Below are 21004 nucleotides of genomic sequence, written 5' to 3'. Positions count from 1 at the left end.
AGACCCTGAAGCACTTCATATGTATTGGCTTATTCTTTACGCCTCTATCATAAGAAGCATGCAAGCAACAGTGCTGTCAATTCTAAACTGAAAAGAGGTGTACTAAAGCCCTTCAGCGAGGTAAAACAAGCCACGCGGGGTCCTCGGGGAAGAGCACTCCAGGCAGAGAGAACAGCTCACGCTTCAGCCCTGAAGCAGGGTTCTTACCATGGGGTCCCTGAACCTCATGTAGGTCCATAGACGGAATTCAGGGGTTTGTGACCTTTCCACTTACTCCAGCTGAGATTTAGCATTTCCATCAACTATGAACATAAGCAACAAACCAAGGTAGCAGTACCTTGGATGCTGAAGCCAATGGAAATCACAGATATTTTCATATCACATTATAATTCTTACAGATATCTCACAATATCTTTTATACCATCACTACTTCAAAACTATGGTATTTATTGGATGAATGTTAGCTTTTCAATTGAATGCATTAGTAAAGAAACATATTATTAGATCGCATACTTGCTTTATTAATATTGTGATATCTGTATTTTGATTATAATTGGTTTTCTTTATAATATATAGTCTGCATCTGAAAGCACTGTTCTGAGAAGCAGTCCCCTAGGCTTCATCAGACTAGACTTCAGGGCATGCTTCTCTTACTTTGGAAAAAGATACACTGTGGCTGCAGGGATGTGAGCAAGGTCAGAGAAATGGCAGGTCGGGTGGGGGCTCAGATCATAGAGAGCCTTATAGGTCATTGTAAGGCTCTGGTTTTTATTCTAAAGGCTTTGAAGAGTTGTGTGTTCTGACTCTTGATTTTAAAGGACTACTTGGACTGCTACGTTGAGAGTAGATTGTAGGGGGCAAGGGCAGAGAGGGAGACCAGCGAGGAGGCTGTGATTACAATCCAGCCTAGAGATGATGGTGGGTTGGAGCAGCTTGGTAGCAACTGAAGTGGTGAGAAATGTTCAGATTCTGGATATATTTTGAAGGATTTCTCTGGGGAATGGGGGATTGATGGATAGAGGGCTATGTCAGAGAGAAATGCAGGTCAAAAATGATGTCAAGATTTTAGGCTCACGCAACTGAAATAAAGGCACTGCCATTCTCTGAGACTCAGAGAAAAACTCCATGAAGAAGCAATTTTGGGAGCAAAACTCAGGCATTCAGTTTTGGATAAGTTAGGTTTGAAACATCTGATATGCACTGAGGGATGCTGAACAGGCACTTGGATCTGTTCACCTAGGCTTAGAGGAAAGGTCTGGGCTGGAAATACAAATCTAGGAGTTGTCAGCATACAGATGACATTTGAATTCTTGAGCAAGAATGAGATCGATGAGGGAGTGAGTACAGCTAGAGAGCAGAAAACGTCTGAGGACTAGTCCTGAGGTACCTTAACTTAGAGATCAGAGATGTGAGGCAAAGCCAGCGGAGGAGGCTGAAAAGGAACAGGTGATACGGTGGGTGTAGAACTGGGAGCGTGGTATCCCAGAAGCTGATGAGAAAGTATTTCACGAAGGAGGGAGGGAAGAGCCACTGTCAAATGCAGTCACTGTCAAAGGGCCAAGTAAAAGGTCTGAGGATTGACCACTGAATTGGCAATGCACAGACTTACATGGTGGGCCTGTTGGTAACCTTGACGACAGCTCTGAAGGTTGAATGGTGTGGATAAACTTGGCTGGAGTGAGCTCACGAGAGGATGAGGGGAGATGAAATTGGAGACTGTACAAACTACTCTTGAGGCGTTTTGCTATGATGGAAATCGAGGAATGAGGCAGTAGCTGGAGGGGGGAGTGGAGTCAAGGTCAGGCTATCTAAAGGTGGCTTCACTCACCTGGAATTTGCAAAATCTTCCTAACCATTCTCACTGCTCCCACACTGGCCTTCCTTTCACTCTTTGATTCCCTAGTCTATTTTCAACATGGTAGCCAGAGTGTTTTTCCTAAAACATAAGTCAGATCATGTCATTCCTCCAATGGCTTCCATCTCATTCAGAATAAAAACAGAGTGCTTATGATGGCTTATATGGCGCTACGTGATCTGCCTCTATCATCTCAAAAAAAAAAAAAAACCAGAAAAAAAAAGTGCTGAGAGCCAGAGAGAGACAGATTCTTGATGAAATCATTTATGTTCCTGAATCTAGATGTGTCCAAAGTTAGTGCACCCTAGGACTTTGCAGTTTCCAGAGCCAGTAACTTCTCTATTTTTCTTGAGCCAGTTTGAGGTGGGTCTTTGACACTTGTAACCATGGGCGTCTGGACTAAAAATGTAGGTAAGAAAACAACCCAGATGGCCAAATGGTCACAGCAGCACGCACTTCTGGGAACAAACTGGCATCACCGTATTCCAAAAGAAAATGTCGGAGATAAGAAGTTTGCATTGAGGAGGATAAGACCACAGCAGAATATGGCCCGACCTCTTCCTCCTCACTCTACACAACTAACCTGGCCAAGTTCATCAGCTTTTAAGAACACAGTGATAATTCCTATGCTGACAATGCCCACATCTGCCTGTCCAACCTGAACCCGTCCCTCGAGTTCAACACCAACAGTTCCTGGACATCTCCCATCCGCGAGTCCCAAAGGTGCCTCAAACGCAGTAAGTCCCACAGCAAATTCATTTTGCTGTAGGCTTGTTCCACATCTCCCTGTAGGCTTGTTCCGCATCATCATTTCAGCACCGCATCTATCCAACCTCCCCACCTCGGAGCCTCAGAGCCACGCCCGGATCTCGCCTCTGCATCCTTCATGTTTCATTTGCCACCAAGTTAGAAAAAAAAATCACTTCTAACTTAGGATGTTCCTGGATCATCTCTTCTTCTCCACTCTCACGGTCAGTGTTGTGGCTCAGGGCCAGAGTTCCTGCCTTAGTTACTGAAGCAACCTCTTAGCTGGATTCCCCACTTCCCAACAATTGTTTTTTTTAAAATTTTTATTGGAGTATAGTTGATTTACAACGTTCTGTTAGTTTCAGGTGTACAGCAACGTGAAACAGTTATACACATACGTATATCCACTCTTCTTTAGATTCTTTTCCCAAATAGGTCATTATAGAGTATTGAGTACCTCCTACACCATTGGTGGGAATGTAAGTTGGGACAACCATTATGGAAAACAGTATGGAGGTTCCTTAAAAAACTAATTACAGAACTACTGTATGATCCAGCAGTCCCACTCCTGGGCCAACAATTCTTCATGCAAAGTCGGAGGGAGCAAAGTGCTGGGCCCTGACTGCCTTCAGAAGCTCGTGGCCCTGGCATTGTCAGTTCCACATCACTTAGCTCCAGCCACACTCCTAGCCTGACTTTCCAACCCTCCTGCTGGTTCTCTCCTTGCACAGACCTCAGACTGTAGCCAATTCCGTGTCCTGCAGCAAGCCTGCCCTTGCATGCCAGCTGTCCTACTCATGCTCTTCACTCTGGAATGTTCCTACCTTTTCATCTTCATGGGTCTGGTCACACCTCCTGGGACCTCCCACAGTGAGCTGCCTGTCTACTCCTCCCAGTTCCTACAGCGTTGTATTCGTGCGCACACTATCGCATTGACCACGTTATGTCATGGTCAGTATCGCATCTTTCTGGGAGCTCCTTGCTGTCAGCTGGGCATGTAGGAGGTGCTCAGAAGAGTGTGTTGAATTGAAAGCATTCAAGGCTCTTTTTGGCGACGGCCATTCTGACCGGTGTGAGGTGATACCTCATTGTAGTTTTGATTCGCATTTCTCTAATAATCAGTGATGTTGAGCAAAATTGGGTCATTTGTAGAGACGTGGATGGACCTAGAGTATGTCGTACAGGGTGAAGTAAGTCAGAAAGAGAAAAACAAATAGCGTATATTAACGCATATATGTGGAGTCTAGAAAAATGGTACCGATGAACCTATTTGTAGGGCAGGAATAGAGATGCAGACATAGAGAACGGACATGCGGACGTGAGGGGGGAAGGGGAAGGGGAGATGAATTAGGAGATTAGGATTGACATATATACACTACCATGTGTAAAACAGATAGCTAGTGGGAACCTGCTGTATAGCACAGGGAGCTCAGCTCGGTGCTCTGTGATGACCTAGATGGGTGGGATGGGGGCGGCTGTGGGAGGGAGGCCCAAGAGGGAGGGGATAGATGTATACATATAGCTGATTCACTTCGGTGTACAGGAGAAACTAACACAACATTGTAAAGCAATTATACTCCAATAATAATAATTTTAAAAAAAGCGTTCAAGGCTCTTGTTATGGACTGGATGTTCATGCTTCATTCCTCCCACCTCCACCACCAAATTTATCTGTGGAAGCCCTAACCACCCATAGGATGGCATTTGGAAATGGGGCTTTGGGAAGGTAATGAGCTTTAGATGAGTTCATGAGGGTACATCTCCCATGATGGGATGAGTACCCTTATAAAAAAAAAAGGAAGATAGTGGAGATCTCGCTCTCTTTCCATCATGTGAGGAAACACTGAGAAGATGGCTGTCTGTAAGCCAGGAGGAGTTCTCACCAGACACCGAGCCTTCCGGCACCTTGACCTTGGACTTCCCAGCCTCCAACACTGGGAGAAATAAATGTCTGTTGTTTTAGCCACCCAGTCTATGGTATTTTGGTATAACAGCCTAAGCTAAGGCAGCTGTAGAGGAGGACTTGACTCTGGGGTTGTTGCCTGTCATAGGGCTCACCCGTCCTCAAGGCCTTAGGAAACAGGTTCTGCTGCATTCACACCCCTGGCTGGCTGAGACCCTAAGGGAAGGACGTCACCTTACAGCATCTAGGGGGCGCAGTCTCAATTCCTGCAGTGCCATCCTGCTCTGGCCCACCAGCTCGGCGTGACCAGGCTCCTCTGGCTACGCAGGGCTCCTGACAACCTCCAGAGCCTCTCCGCAGTTCAGCCGACCCGAAGTCTGAGCTGCAGATGATTCCATGAGGGGAATGAGCTCCCGTTTCAGGGTGCTCCCTGAAGGCACCCCATCTCAGTTGTTCTGAAACGCGGAGCAGGGGCTGGTGAGGATGGTGGTGTGAACGCTGTGCTCAGGAATTCTGCGGTTCATCTCAGCAGAACTTACCGTTCAGCAGAAATGTTTTAAAAAAGGGAAACCTCCTAGCATGATTTTTTTGGAGTCCATTTTGGTCACTAGTTATTCTGATTCTCTATGACTTCCTAGTTGCTTTCAGTCTCCCGTGCCTGTGCTTACATCACTTGGTGTAGGAGACGACACATCTGCCACTCAGACTGTCCCCCCACCAACAGTCGCCTACACCTTTACACAGACAAGAATCCATCACATCCACTGAATGCTCTGGGAGTGCCTACCATGTGCCCGCACGCCTCTAGGTGCTGGGGTCCTAGCTTTGCTGGAACGCCAAACATCAGCTTCTCCCACCGCTAGGCTTGCAGCAGAGTACAAGGAGGGTAAGACTCCTCTCGGGAGTCGGCCTCTTTTTTCAGCAATCTAAGGAGACACACTCTATGGGCCTCTCACTTCGTATGAGGCCTCAGGCAACCATCAGCCAGAGAGTTTCCTCAGGGCTGAGACATGCAGATTGACCTCAGGAACCCCAGAGCAGTGCATTACACACAGCAGGCGTGTTGAAATAAACTGAATGGAACAAACTACAGGTCAGAGAAATTGTTCTGATCTACAGTATATAACTCTGGTTTTCTTTTTTCTTTCTTTTTTTTTAAGCTTTAGAGCTCTTTCATTTCATTTTTTAAAAAATATTTATTTTTAAAATTTATTTATTTTTACTTTTTGGCCGCACGGGGTCTTAGCTGCAGTGCGCAGGCTCTTCGTGGCCGCACACAGGCTTCTCTCTAGCTGAGGCGTACGGGCTCAGTAGTTGTGGCGCACAGGCTTAGCTGCCCCGCGGCACGTGAGATCTTAGTTCCCCGACCAGGGATCAAACCCATGTCCCCTGCATCGGTAGGCGGATTCTTAACCACTGGACCGCCAGGGAAGTCCCTCTGGTTGTCTTCTAAAGAGGGTGATGCATCTCCTTCAGAATATCTTGCAAGGTTTAGATGCGTGCATTTGTAGGCAGGCGTTGCGTAAGAAGAAGAGAAGAATCTAGAGTTCCTATGGCGATCCCAGGAGGTTAGGGGTGAGGACAGGAAGGCTGAGGGTGAAGGAGAACAGGGAGAAGAAGGGCTGAGTAATGACATGCCTTTGCCATGACCCCTGCATCTTCGGCCTTGCTTGAAAACCTTGCCAAATGCTTGGTATTAATGGATGTCCTCCTGTGAGCAGAAACCAGTCAAGGAAGTAAGTTTTTCATCCTTGGTTGATGGAGGGCAAAAGAGAGACCATACCAGGTCGGTGCAACAGAGAGTGAGAAGCAGAGGGTCCAGGGCAGTGTAAGCCCCCCAAGAACTCTCCGAAGTCACTTCCAGAAGGCTTTGGAATCTCCAAACCCTTCTGGAACTGACAGGGGCCAGAGACAATTTAAACCTAAACATCCACATGGCAAGGGTATGATACTGAGCTTACACAGATAGTCACGTTCTACACAGATAAGGAATTTCAGAAAACAAAACTAAACTTGGCAACTTTTTAGATGTAAAGGGGGAGACAGGTCTCCAGTGCTGAGGAAAGGAGCTGACCCTGCAACTCAGCACCTAGAGCATCACTGCACCTGTGAATGTTTTCAAAGAACCGCAGAGGCCAGAGGAAACTCAAATGGAATTCTTTATGGTCTTTCAAACCTACAAATGTTTGCTCTGTTGAAACAGCCATAAAATGTCAGAAACAGTTTAAACTTATTTATCTAACCTCAAAGACAGGCTATTTCCCCCAAGACTTACAGCTCTGAAATATTCAACGTTCTGTTTCCACAATGCTGAAATCGTTTTTGAAAGGCAAATGTTATGGAAAAAAAGTTCAGATCTGGAGGGGCTGTGGAAAACACGTGTTGCAAAAAGTCTGCACCTCTGGGGTGTCTTTAAAATAGTCACTGTTTAAAGACAGATTTCCTTCACCCTTGAAGGGCTCATGAAATATTCTATACTATAAAATCCTTGGCCTCTTCAGACTGCTCTAAAATGCTAAATTTTTCTATCAATGTATCACATATATTACACTTGTATGTTTTGTTCATTGGTTTGTTTCCTCCAGCTACTCAACACTCATACTGTCTTTTTTTCACAGATGAAAACTGAACATTAAGCTACCACTAGTCACCTCCAGGGCATGGGAAGAAATGATGTTGCCAGTTTATAAGATTAGAGGCAAACTGAACACAGTGTAGGCAAAGCACAAAGGGAATCGTTACTAATCAATGAAACAAGAGTTCACAGTTTCAGTGTCAAAGAGAATATCTCAAAGCTACTAGCACAAAAGGTACATACCCTTGACTGGTGCGTCAATCTTCACAATGCAGTACATTTTGCAAGGCATTTCCCTCTTTTGAGTTAACTGCATACCCTTTTGTTCTTTTGGCAATAGATATGTGTTTTTTGGATATAAAGGATTATCCTTCAATGAGGCCATATCCAGAACTTCCTCCAGATATAAGGCTCTGGCTTTTACCATTCACAGAATTCTCTTGAATAGCTACGGAAGTACTTCCTCTTTAGTAGAATTACGTTAACAGATGGGCATAATCAGGTCCCCAAGTAATTTGATCTGAGGACCTTAGAAACAATCTGGGTCATAGCATCGAGCCCCAATTCCATAATCCAGAGTCTTTCCTCAGAGGTCTTTGAAACGTGTTCATTTTGCCGTAGAGGAAGGGTGCCAGCAAGTCCCCTTCCTGGTGTGGTCAGCCCTGGCCTCTCAGCAACCCTGGGCTCCTGCTTGGCTTGGGACTGAGCAGTTCTCTTTAACTCCAACAGTCGCACCTCACAAGCACTACACAGTTCACTGCTGGATAGTGTCCTCTGGGGTCTCGTTTAAAGGCTAGAAAGGACCCCTGAGAGTTATTCTATATATTACCTGAAAACCGAAAACCTCCAGGGGTTCCCTGAAGAACAAGACTCAAAGTCAAAGCTGGTGCAAATCAAGCGCAGGGATGCATGCTGGAGTTTACAAGTGGTGACAACCACTGACCCCAGCACAGGGAATTCCTCAACAGCAGCTCAAATGGGGCTACTCTTGGGACATTCGGAGGCCCTTCCTGATCAACATCAATTTTGGTAATCTATCAATGTAACGCTGGGACGTGGATCGACAAAGAGCTTTGATACGTTCCTTAAAAGCTACAGTCAATGTATGGCTTGTTTGGAAGTCATACACCATGACCTACAAGTTGATCTTGCTGTGGCCACCAGCAAACCCTGGGAACCACGTGTGGGCTGCTGTCAGTGGAGCTCCCGGGGTGATCTCTCAAGGCTTGGTTGACTCCCCAAGGCTCCCTTTCCTCCTCCCTCAAGGCACTGACGCTTCTCTTGTGTCTCTGAGCTGCCCCACTTACCCTGCTGAGCAGTTCCTCTCTCCTTAGGAGTGATGGGGAGTAAGATTCGGTTTTCCTAGCTCCATAGCTTTGACACTTCTTGGAGGAGAAAAGCGCAAAAGCCCTTCAATGTACGGGTACCACTGCTCACAACAGCTCATCCTCCGGCCCCGGGAACCTCACCGTTCTCACCTCACTGTGGGTAATCGCTAAGATTTTCTACGTGCCTTCTCTCCACTAGGGACTTAGTTGCTATTCTCTTTTATCACTTGGAAAGTTTCTACTAATTCTTAAAGAGCCATCTTAAGGCCGCTCTTCCATGACCCCCTCTGACACTGAAGCTGATTGCTCCTTTGTGGACCTTTGAACATGCTGACATGCCTATTCCACCTTCAGAATGAGCCCAGAGCATGGCCCCGGCCCTGCCATTTAACAGGTTTCTGGTTCACTCCTTGTTACCCACTGTTTCCTGAGGGAGAGTCTCTCATTTTGAGACAACATTTGAGATAAGTTCCAGAAGACACTTTGGCCCCAGTTACTGGCTAAAGCACTGGCTCTTAACCTTAACCTTGGCTACACGTTAGAATCTTCTCGGGAGCTTTAAAAAACCTTGGTTCTCAGGCCATATCGCAGACAAATTAAATCAGACTCTCTCAGGGCAGGGTGGGGTGGGGTCGGAGGTGATGTCCAGGCCTGAACTGACACTACCCATGGTAATAAAATGGCTTGAGCAGATTGTCTGTCAGTCATGAAAATGAACACATGGGTATTCAATTATCAAATACATAACTGGCGGGAATAAATGAATGAAAAATAAGAAGAAAGAGACGGGCTCCTAAATTGGGATGTTACTAAAGATGCTGAAATTCTATTCCGGTCCTCTGTTATTGCACCCTAATGTGGGGTGTTCTCCTCACAGTGACTCTTTTTCTAATATCAATAGTTCCTGAGTGCCTTTTTCAGGCTGTACCGAGAAGCTTTTTAAAATTTCTGGAGGTTGAATTCCAACTAATTTTCCTCTCCTCAAGTCCCCACCTTCTGTGGCACCCTGCTCTCTCTCTAGGAAGGCGCAATTAGGGCAGAGGAGTGAACGTGGACAAACAAGTCATCCAAGGGCTTCTGATGGTTCTGTGTGTTTAACACGAGAAGGATTCCTCCAGAGTCCACAGCTATCCTGAGCTCTCCATCCATGTCCAGGGGATCTCAGAGCATAAAAGAGCTAAAGTTGAGACCCCTGGGGGGCAGAGAGCAAGTAGGGCCTTTCTAACAAGATAAGCAGATACGATTGGTTTGAGGCGTTGCCTCTTACTGCCTTTAAAGGAAAGCTCCCCAACTGCTCCCTAGCAGATCTCAGACAGGTCTGGGGAGCTCAGCACCGACCACTCTGGCTTCCGCTCCGACAGCATCTGAGGAGCCAAGAGGACACAGGGCCCGCCCCAGGCACCACTCGGAGACCCGGGGGAGTGAAGCAACTTGTCACATTAGAAACCTGAGCTTCAGAAGATCACCAAGAGAAGACCTGAAGTCGGAAAGCAAAGAGGAGGAGCCCAGGAGGAACCCTGCCTACGGGATCAGCATCCAGCAGGCTCCCCCAGGACCGAGTCATTACAATTTAGGTGGGCTTAATGCGTCTTCATATCAGAACTGTGGTAATGAAAAAACCATGGGGGTAAAAGCTATCATGGCAGAGAGCTTACATATTAGTTTGGGAGTCATAAGCCCTATTCTAGTGTTCCAACCAGTGGCTTTCAAACAGTAGCAGAACCGATTCTTAACCTTTTTTTTTTTATGTATATATAAGGAAGTCCAATTCACAAAACTGCAGAAACGTGGAGGTCTGTCAGTTGTACTGTATGCTGTGGGAGAGGGTAGGTAGGATTGAAAGGTAAGTTTGGGGTCCCTGACAAGGCTCCATGGAACCTATAGTTTGAAACTCGGTCTCTCCACTGGTCTGTTGATGGCGCATAGAAGAAAGGTGCATGGTTATTTGGAGGACAGAGAATAAATGGACACAACGTGAAATTACATGATAAAAGGCCTCGTTTTTACAATGTGAGGGGTGAGGTTAACACAGGGCTGGGTGTCTGTGAAGTTTTCAGGGCAGAGAAACATATTGGTGGGACTGACGACACGAGTGGGGAACAGATATTTGGGGAGGAAAGAAGTGTTGCTGATGACAGGACTGGCCCACGAGAGCTGTGGTCTGAATGCTTCAAGAGAAGGCGGGACTCAGTCTCTGCAGAAACAGAAGCCCAAGCACATGGCTTTTTTTGCAGTAAGTATGAAATTTGATAGGTGCTTGAATAGCCCTTTCTGTTTCTCATTCTGCACATCTAGCTACCTTATGCCAGCATTTCCTTCTACTTCTTGACTGTGTAGAGATTCATGTTTCCTCCAAATGGGAAATTGAGATGGATCAAAGGAGAAGAAAATCATGTTCCAAGGAGCATTCAGAATCTTCAGTGGATCTTCAAAGAACAGAAAATTGCTTTACATAATCCAAGTATGAGTACAAAGAGGTCTGGGGCAAGTATATCAAGGGTTAGGTGAGGCAGTGGGGAGTCACTACCGCATGGTGCATGACTCGCCATGTTCCTTTCCTGCTACTGCAGTGATGGGTGAGGTATGCATCAAGGTGGGGCCTCAATCCTCCTGGGGACAGAGGGGGGACGCTCAGGTAGACCTCTGGCCTAACATTGGCTGGCATCCTGCAGGCTGGCGAGAGGCCAGCCTCTCCGTGGACTCTGCCTGGATCCTAGATCTCCCACCATGGGACAGCTCTCCAGTGGGCACTGGCTGCTGCTCATACCTGAGCCTCTGAAACCTTGTCCCTAAGCTGCAGCACTTCCTAAGTCCTGCCTCAGACCCCTGCTTTGACACTCTCCTCTCTGATTAGACCACCTGGGTGCCCATTCTGCTGTCTCAAGCCCAGAGCCTCCTTCTCCCTCCAGTTCCTTTGGAGTCACACAGACTTGGGATTAAATCTTAGCTGCCACACTCGTTACATATATACACACGGGTAAGTAACTGCACGTAGGGACTTCGCTGGCGGTCAGTGGCTAAGGCTTCGCCTTCCAATGCAGGGGGGGCGGGTTTGATCCCTGGTCGGGGAGCTAAGATCTCACATGCCTCGTGGCCAAAAAACCAAAACATAAAACAGAAGCAATATTGTAACAAATTCAATAAAGACTTTAAAAATGGTCCACATCAAAAAACAAAAAAATCTTTAAAAAAACAGTAATTGCACATCCCTGAGCATGTTTACTCTTTAGCAACACAAAGATAATGATAATATCCACCTCATAGCCTATTCAAGCAGACACGTATTAGGTACTCAAGTTATTGTTATCTGGGGTGATGAGTGTTGATGGTTTTTTAATATTTCTTACTGAGATGCTGCCTGTCAGCATATAATCCTTAGCTCTTTGCAATGTAGTTTCTCTCCATGTTTGACTTACCTCTGTGTCAACGTCCCAGCCCTAGCCTGGGGACGACTGTGTCCCAGATCCTCAATTAATGACACATCCATTGCTAACTGCTTGATATGCCTGCTCTCTCTTGGATAAGCTCTCCAGAGGCACGGAATCCTAATTTAATATCTTGAGTGCCTGGCTCCACAATCCAATCAATGACCAGCGATGCGATTTCACTGAGCTTAATTTATGGCTTTCTGCAGTTTCTTTTCCCCCCCAACTTTGCATCCATACTGTAGACAGAACGTTCTCTTTAAACACAGATTGGGTCATACCATCACTCTACTTAAAACATTTCTTGGGACTTCCTTGGCGATCCAGTGGTTAAGACTCCACGCTTCCAATGCAGGAGGTGCGGATTTGATCCCTGGTCAGGGAACTAAGATCCCACGTGCCGCGCGGTGGAGCCAAAAATTAAAAAACAAAAAATTTTTGCCTCCCCGCCTCCAATAAAAGGAAGTCCAAGGGTTTTAGCGTGGCATTAAAAGCCCTTCAAAATCTGGTCCCAATGTGTACTTCCAAACCCACCTCTTCCCACCTCCCTCACACCCTCTGCTTTAAGTCACGTGGATCTGCTTATGGTTTTGCAAATAAGCCAGGAGCTCTCATGTTTCTGTGCTTTCGCACATATGTTGTTTCAACAAAAATGGCCTTCCTTTTTGTTCCAAGTGGCCTGGTTATAGTGTCATCTCTTTTGTCAGCCTTCTCCGATCCTTTGGGAGCCTTAACTATTCTCTCCTCCATGTGGCTTCATAAAAACTTACATTTCGCATTTGCTATATCATAGTTTCCTTGTCTATATATCTGGAAAAACAAGATTTTATTCATCTCTGTACACTAAGGAACTAGATTGGGCTTAGTAGATGCTTAGTGAAATGCTTGCTAAATGGATGGAAAGATGGATGGAGTTTCCAGCCATCTGTGATTGATTGTTTGATTGAATATAGGGTTCAGAGAGGAGAATGGTGAGAAAATGTCTTTATCATAGGCAGACGTAGGAAAAACAAGGGAGGGGGGATAGGCTTTTTGAGTGGGAGAAGAGCATTTAAACATACTATAAAAAAATTAGCTATTTCAAGGATTGTATATGGTGTAAATAAGAGATAAACGTAGTACAGAATAGGGGATACATTTCAAAAACTAGAGATGAAGCAAAATAAATTAGCTTTAATTTAGAATATGGTCAAAAGCACTAAAATGTTCGGTTCATAAAACAAGAGGAAGCAGATTATCCTCAGGTTTTCTCTAAGTATTCTGAAACTTATATGGAAAATGTTGTGGGTAAATGTATTTTTCTGGAGAGAGTTTTTTGCGGGGCGTGGGGGGTGGTCAAAGGGATTTGTGACTTAAAGATGTTAAATCACTGCGACTGAGTTCCACACTGCATAATGTCAAACAGTAGTTGTCGGGGGAAAATAACTGTCAGACACATGAGGCTGTGTTCAGGAATTTAAGCATATAATCTTGCTGCACCACAAAAATTTTCTCAAAGTCCTCCCCTGTAAGGGAAATCATTAAAGCCAGTAAAGAAAGCTAACAATTCACTTAGACATCAGCAAAACTCTCGGTATATTTCACAGCATCTTAAGCCTAAAAAATTCTCCGGATTAAGAAGATACTTTTAAATTTATGTAATATGTTTCTTCTGAAACTGACCAGCATCTCTTAGGTATGAATGGCTTACCTTCTCCCTGTTCATCTCATGGAGCACCAAGCACCCTGCTGCTACCTGCTTAGACCCTTGCTTCCCACCATCTGCTTGTACACACACTGTGTGCACTCAGCTTTGTACCTTCTACCTACTTATTCCCCCATCCTCTCCTATCAATGGGGAACTCAGAAATGACAGAGGTGTAGGGCTTACATCTATATCACTAGTAAGTTTAGACTTTCTAGAAAGCAATTTGCCTTATTTGCTTTAGTTCTTTTTAAGCAATAGAGCATTACACCTACAGCTAAAGTTCTGTCCCTAAACTGTGCTTTCTTCTTTTCTCTCCCAGGAGTACCAACAATCCTGACATTGGTATATGTCCTTCCCATGAATGTTTGTATATTTTTGCCATATAGTCATACACCCATAAATAAAATATATGATTGTGCCGTAAGTTTTAACTTTACATGCTAATATATTGGATTATGATTTTAATGAGATATAATTTAAATACTATAAAATTCACCCTCTCAAAGTATACAATTCGGTGTTTTTTTTTTTTTTAGTGTATTCATAAAGTTGTGCAACCATCAGTACTATCTAATTCCAGAACATTTTCATCACCGCAAAAAGACACCCGTGCCTATTAGTCATTACTCTCCATTCTCTTAATCGGTCTCTGTGGATGTGCCTACTCTAGACATTTCATGGATATGTAATCATACACTGTGTGATCTTTTGTGTCTGGCTTCTTTCACTTACCATCATTTTTAAAGATTCATCCATGTTTTAGCATGTATCAATATTTCATTCCTTTTTACGACCAAATAAAACCCCATTGTACGGATATACTACATTTTCTTTATCCATCCATTAGCTGATGGATATTTAGGTTGTTTCCACTGTTTGGCTGTTAGAAATAAAGTTGCTATGAGCATTCGGGTACAAGTTTTTGTGTGAACATGTTTTCATTTGTCTTGGGTATATAACTAGGAGTGGAATTGTTGGGTCAAGTGTTTAACTTTGAGGGAAATTGCCGAACTATTTTCCAAAGCATCTTCCTAGCTTAACCTCATTCCAACCTGTGGGCCAAGAGAGTTTCTTGGAGACTAAAGAGGAGCCCAACACACAAGAACATTTGAGAGCAGAGACCCAGATCAGCTGCACCTCTCATGAGCTTAAGGAATAAGAAAAACAAGCAACACAATACACACCTAACACGAAATTATAGGATAAATAACGCTCTTGCTAAGCATTAACGCACGAAAACATAAAATATGCAGCTCTTGATGTTTACTGGTCATTTTCCTCAGACGAGCTTTCCTTTCTTACCAGAAGGTGGCAGAGAGGGTGCAGTTTAAACTCCCCACCCCTCTCATTTTTAGAAGAAACTTTTTTTTTTTTTAAGAATAAGACAAATAACTCTCGCAAATAACTTAGAACTTTTAACCCTTAGAAATGCAGAGTCTCAGGTTCTATTACTTAATATCATGATTAGAAATATCATATAAGAGTGACTAGGGACAACCACTATTGATATCTATACCACATGCATTAAATAAAACATATTTGGCTATAACAAAGAACTATGAATCTGTCTAAAAGGTATGAATAGATAAGCTCACTCTGCTTAGTAGAAAACATTTTAAGGGTAACTGAAACATAAGAGAAAAATTGATACATGCCACTGACTGACAGTAATAATGTAATCTCAGTTTGCAATATGAAAATGTAATTTTAGAAAGCAGTATTCAAGTTTGTAAATGTTATAATGCCCTCCTCTCTCAAATGGGGCTGAGTTAGATGATAGCCCAGGTCCCTTCTTCCACTAATATAGTGTATTTCCTATTTTAGAGATGAGAGCAGCACGGACACGGGACTCACCTATGGTCATATACTAGCCAGTGACAGATCTGTCTGTAAAACCCAAGTCTTCCGACCCTTCATCATTACTTCAACTTCACTTAAAAAGATGAATCTTCATAAAAGCAAAGTTAGCTACGACTTCTGCCCATAAGAAAACACAGTAAGTTCACTGCAGGCTTATTTAAAATGGCACATAACTCAAAATGAGGTGTTTATTTTGAAAAGGAAAGACCTCCTGATGAGTTCCTGGCGTGTAGGCCATAGGGGATGACTGCCAAGTAAAGCAAGACCAAATGGGCCCATTCCTAGTAAGAGCTGAAGCGGCGGGGGCGGTGGTGGGGGGAAGAGGCGGAGGAAGACTGCCAACACCAAGCTGCATCGCGGGCCTGAGGGGGCACAGCACAGGGTCCAAGGGACTGCAAGAGTCAAGGAGTGGTCAGAGACGGCACACACGCTGACTGGGCCTGGCCGGAGAATAAACCAAGACAAGCTTAATGGTCTTAGCTGGAGGCTTCACTCACGAAAACAGTTTCCACTGAATCCAGTCCCTGACTTACGACAGCAAATAATACACCACAGTCCTTTCAATGGCTCGTCGCCCCAAAAGCCTAATTGTAAACTATTGTGGGGAAGTAAGAAATTTAGAAATAATGTTAAAAGTTGAGGTTTCTCTTAATAGAAGTCAGATCTATTTTGAGAATCCTCTGCAGGTGCAGAGCTGTAGAAACTCTAGACATTTGTGGCTTGGCAACTACAGAGTTCCGCTCTGCTTCTCTCCCTGCTGCAGCCAGAGAACGCCGCCTGTTCTGTGATGGGAGGTGTGTTTTGCCAGAAAGCTCACATATTTGTGGGTGGAGTCAGTTGGGAGGCTGGAGGGATTTTTCAAAAGTCTGCGTAGGCCAAACACGGCAGGGACTTCCAAGGGGTGAAAAACAATACCTTGGGGGTTAGCAACTTTCCACTGCTTGTGAAGCCAAAGGTGCAGCTCTGGAAACACGGCAAGTAACTAACTGACAGTGACGGGGAGGGAGAGCCTTAGAGCTGGATGGCTGTGTCCTGGGATCCTGTCATTACGTGCACCTTTACTCTGGTACCGAGACCAGCCGTAAGGGCTCCTCCGGTTGCCCTGGGCTCTCTGGCCTCGGCAAGATTCATCTTAAGGGGCTGCAACTACAGGTACCCCGTTAGAACTAGGAAACCAGGCAAATACAGTTCCCCAGAGAATTAAATCAATGCACAGTAAATGACAGGCACATGCAAGGTCACCCTAACATAGTAGATCTTAATTTTGAGGAGTTTATAAGTCTCTCTGAGAAACTGATCAAAGCTATTCACACAGGCCCCCTGGCCCCCATAAAATGTATGTGTGTACAGCGTATAATATTAATCTCAGTTGGGGCACGCATGGGCCCGGGGTAAGACTTAAGAATCCATGGCTTAAAGAGACAGAATGGCCCTAGATGAAGACAACGTCAGACTGAAAATGGCATTTCTATTAAAGAAAGAATGAGTCAGTTAGAAAGACGGTTTAGCTGCTGTAGTAAACAAAGCAGAAAGAGCCACTGAGGCACAGACTGGTGATGCTCACCCAAGGACAGTCCAGGACAGGCAGTCTAGGCCACAGAACCCTGACATTCCCACTCTCCGACGTGGCCTTGCCTAGCACAGCCTTTGTCCAGCTGGAGGACACAGCTAATGATTTCCAACAAACCTCCTTGCTCCAACTCCACACTCACCAAGCAATCACCTGCTAGAAGCTGGCCTTTTGCGCAGATCTGCCTGCCAGGACAGGGTGTTCTGGTCTTGCCAGTGTGAGCATGCCAGTGCACAGGGCAGGTCCTGAACCTGTCCTCATAGTCCTCAATGAGGATGATTAAACTGCATTCTGTCTTACACACTGGTCTCATGAGCTGCTGTCAGCTCACCCTTGAGAGACATATCCTCTGTCGGGTGCTGGACAATCAGATTTTTAAGCTTGCAGGGCTGTCTGAGCTACCAAAATGCCAGCTGGCGACTCCCGGCCACACTGGGCTGGCCTTGTGCTCTCCCACTGGGAATGACCATGCTCACCTCTTACAGGACATTGGATGGTCACGTTTGCTCGCTGGGGTGCTTCCACGATGCCTCCAATCACGACGGAGAGATGGCTGTGCTCCGGTCTGGTGATATTTCTTCCAATAGACAAGATGGCAGGTGCCTCTTAATTCAAAGGGAACAGGAAACTATGTTAGGTTCAGGCTTTTGCTCTGAGTAAACCATGCTGCATTTGGTAAGCTTTGCTGAGTTCTCTGAGAGCAGGGGCGGAATCCTGGCTCTCTCCGCATCCCTCGTGGTACCCCATGGGGACTTGCACATCCACAGCCTGGAGGTGCTCAGGGGACGGATGGACAGATGGATGCATTCAAAGAGATATCTACAAAGAGGCTTTGCAACGACCATATACAGACTGTGAGGATAGTTTGGTTTTATAACCAAAATTGAGGGTAAAGTCCTCTTTGATACTTCGAAAAAGAAGGAATTCAGAAGTTCATGCAAACAAGACATGGCACGGCAGGAATAACATCTCTGCAGTGCAGCCTTGGATGAGTTAGAACAGGACCAAAACACACGAGGGATTGGGACCATCTGACTCTCTTCCTGGAAGGAAAATGTGAAACAAACCTGCATAACACTTGCATGGAAAAGATGAATCATAAAAACAAGGTCATAAAGAATCAGGAATTCATTCACAGACTTTTATTTTCCTGGACTTTAAGAACAATGTACTTCTACCAGATTCATTTATGAACTCACTCAGGAAACATACTTTGTGCCTGGGCCGGAGAATGGGAATATGAAGTTGGAAAACAACCATTCTTGCCCTCAAGCAACTCACAGACTGGTGGGAGACACCATTACCATTACAGGGTGATGGCTGTTGAGGTAGAGAAAGGTGCTGGTTGCCCAGGTGTCTCTCAGGAGCATGTGGGGGTCAGGGAAGGCCACATTCCTCTACTGCAGAACTGTTGCGTGGTTCGTTTCCCTCCTCCACCCCATTAGCAGGTAAGCTCTTGGACGGAGAGGCCACATCGTATTTCTTTAATCTGTTTTATCACCAATGCATAGGACATGAAAGAATTACAACACTTTGGTGCTTGGTAACCACGTATTCTGGAGAAGAGAACATGGGAATGACCATGTTTGGGTGACCAAATGTTCCATTTGCTCCTGGAGTGCTTGGGGCACTGAAATGCTATCCTGAGAATTGAAAAGATAGGAACTCTTGGGCTGGGAAAGGGCTGTCATTGTCCTACGTCCTCTGGCCCCTGAGGACCTTGCACCAGCTCTCCCATGAATCTGAGCTGTTCTGGGATGGACTTACGGGGAAATGTGTGAGCTGCAAGAGAGACTTCTATTCCTCCCAGCAATTCCAGAACCTTGGAACTGAGGTTTTCTGGAAAAGAGCTGATGCTCACAGGAAAGTACAGTCCAGGAGGATCAAGGCACAGAAAATCAAGGCCTGAAGGCCCTACCTTGGGAATGCAGCCAGGAGAGGGACTTAGCATCAAGCCTTGCACGTTCACAGAGCTTTTAAGATCAACTGGTCCAACCTCCTCTATTTAGAGATGTGATGTACTGGCTACATCAATGCTTAGTTGTCTAAATGCTGGGTTGCAATCCCTGATATTGTCTTCTCCTCACCTTAGTTTATTTGAGCCATAGATACCAGAAACCACACAGCAGAGATTTGGAGGATAACTTTCTTATTTTAGTTTTAATCCCAGAATATGAGCCTGACACAAGGAAGCATTGCTTACAACTTTGCCACCTAAAAATGTTCCTTCATTAAAAAAAAAAAGCACACTTTTATATTAAAGTGACTTTCTCTACATCCTGGAACAATTTACACTAATTTACAATGCCAATTTCCTGAAAGTGTTTCTAAGGATTGGGGGGTATGCCATTGCGAGGTATACATCAACCTTTAAAGGATAATTACTCTCTTTCGCCGGCTGGTGGCGCTTTAAAAATGAAAAGTCCATACTATCAACACCGCCGATTAAACCCTGTCTCATTAATTCCCAATTCTTAGAAAGCAAACTCCAGAGCAGCTGTTTTCAAAGTGTGGTCCTCAGGCCAGCAGCACTGGCATAACCTGGGGACATGTCAAATATGCACATTCTCAGACTCCATCCCAAGCCTGCTGTGTCGGAACCTCTGGGAATGGGGTCTAGACATTTGGGTTTTAACCCCACCTCTCGGTTATTCTGCTGCATGCAAACTGCTGCTCCAGAGTTTCATGTTCAAAACAAAACAAAACCCAGGCATTCCAGGTTTCAACAATAGGCATTACCTGCATACAGCACAGGAGAACTTTCCACGTCCGAACCCAGATGATTAGCGACAGAACATCCATATATTCCTTGTTCCTTCTTTGTAGGTTTCTGTATCTGTATTTTCCCCATTCCATCCACAATGACTCTGTAGAACAGAGAAAGAGGATGCGCTCATGTAACACACTGAACTCTTCTAGAACCACAGCAACTCACAGAGAATGAAGACAGCAAAATGATTGACTTTGGGCTGGCAAGGATCCCAGAAGATGATCTTGTCAAGCTTCCTGCCTATAAGCGGACAACTATATAGACTAGAGGGTGGAAAAGTCCTTCCTGGCTGAGACTCAGGGAAATGGTAGAGCTGGACCGTACTTGGTGATCCAATCATCCTACCTCACTTTGCATGAGAACAGACTTTTCTGGATGGACTCAATGCTTAATCTACCACGTTTGAAAAAAGACAAATGAGATTGCAAACGAAGTGTAAGATTCCTTTAATTGTAAGACTATACATTTCAAGAAAACGCAACTGCAATTTTTCTTGGTACATTACATATTTTTCTTTCAAGTTGAAAAATATAGTTTTTGAAGTACTATATTTTTCAAGTTGAAAAATATAGTACTGAATACTGAGTGTACTCAGTACAGTATTCAGTACTATTCAGTATAGTACTGAATACTGAATAGTGAGTTTAAATCATCTGATTCTTCCCTTTCTTTTATAATTTGTTAGTCATTATTAAAATTTCACTAATGTTGCACCTTACAAATCCATATGAGACGTGTGTCATTCTCTACAGGAAAATCAAAAGTCCAAGTAAGGTAAACTCTAGGTGAAGTTACAAAAGAAGTATAGCAGCGATTATTAGGCACACACAGTCTCCACACTACTGTTCCTTAATAGTATGGTCTACTGGGAAAGATGATCTCAAACAGGGATCAGCATTGATTCCCTTGTGTATAGTTCAGAGATACTAAGTGATGCTGTGTCTCCTGCTTCTCTATTTCTCAGTTCTACACATACTGAATTTCACTTGTCTGTCATCATTATTGACCCACACCTTACTGTGTTACAGTTGACTTTAACAGGTACGACTCCTTTGAAAATGTTAGAAACATTTGCAGTGGGAGTAGCAACTCTGAAGACTAGGGCTGCTTCTAGGCTATAGGATATCTGTATGAATTTGAAAAAAAGTTGACCCTCACCCTTGGCAAAGGTAGCCTCAAAGTTCAGGGGTTGGTGAGCAGAGGGTTCCCTTCTGTCCACCTCCTTCCCTTCCTCTGGAGAGACAATGCCTTTCACAGCTTTGTGGGCAATTTGTGAGCTCAATT

At 44.7% G+C, this 21004-nt stretch overlaps 1 protein-coding gene across 1 annotated transcript in view; it reads right to left on the bottom strand.

Moving 5' to 3' along the window:
• Positions 1 to 21004, bottom strand: part of ADAMTSL3 (ADAMTS like 3) — a 366545-nt gene that overhangs the window by 31808 nt on the left and 313733 nt on the right. Inside the window, exons 22-23 of the mRNA XM_067698448.1 lie at positions 19690 to 19817; positions 17427 to 17555 (exon numbers count right to left, since the gene is read on the bottom strand). Coding sequence (XP_067554549.1) covers positions 17427 to 17555; positions 19690 to 19817 — 257 coding nt within the window. The remainder of the gene's footprint in view (positions 1 to 17426; positions 17556 to 19689; positions 19818 to 21004) is intronic.

This window comes from Pseudorca crassidens, chromosome 1 (genome assembly GCF_039906515.1).
Source record: "Pseudorca crassidens isolate mPseCra1 chromosome 1, mPseCra1.hap1, whole genome shotgun sequence".
Classification (NCBI taxonomy): Eukaryota; Metazoa; Chordata; class Mammalia; order Artiodactyla; family Delphinidae; genus Pseudorca; species Pseudorca crassidens.
Note: the sequence above shows the minus strand (reverse complement) of the source record. Positions and strands in the feature narration are given on the sequence as shown.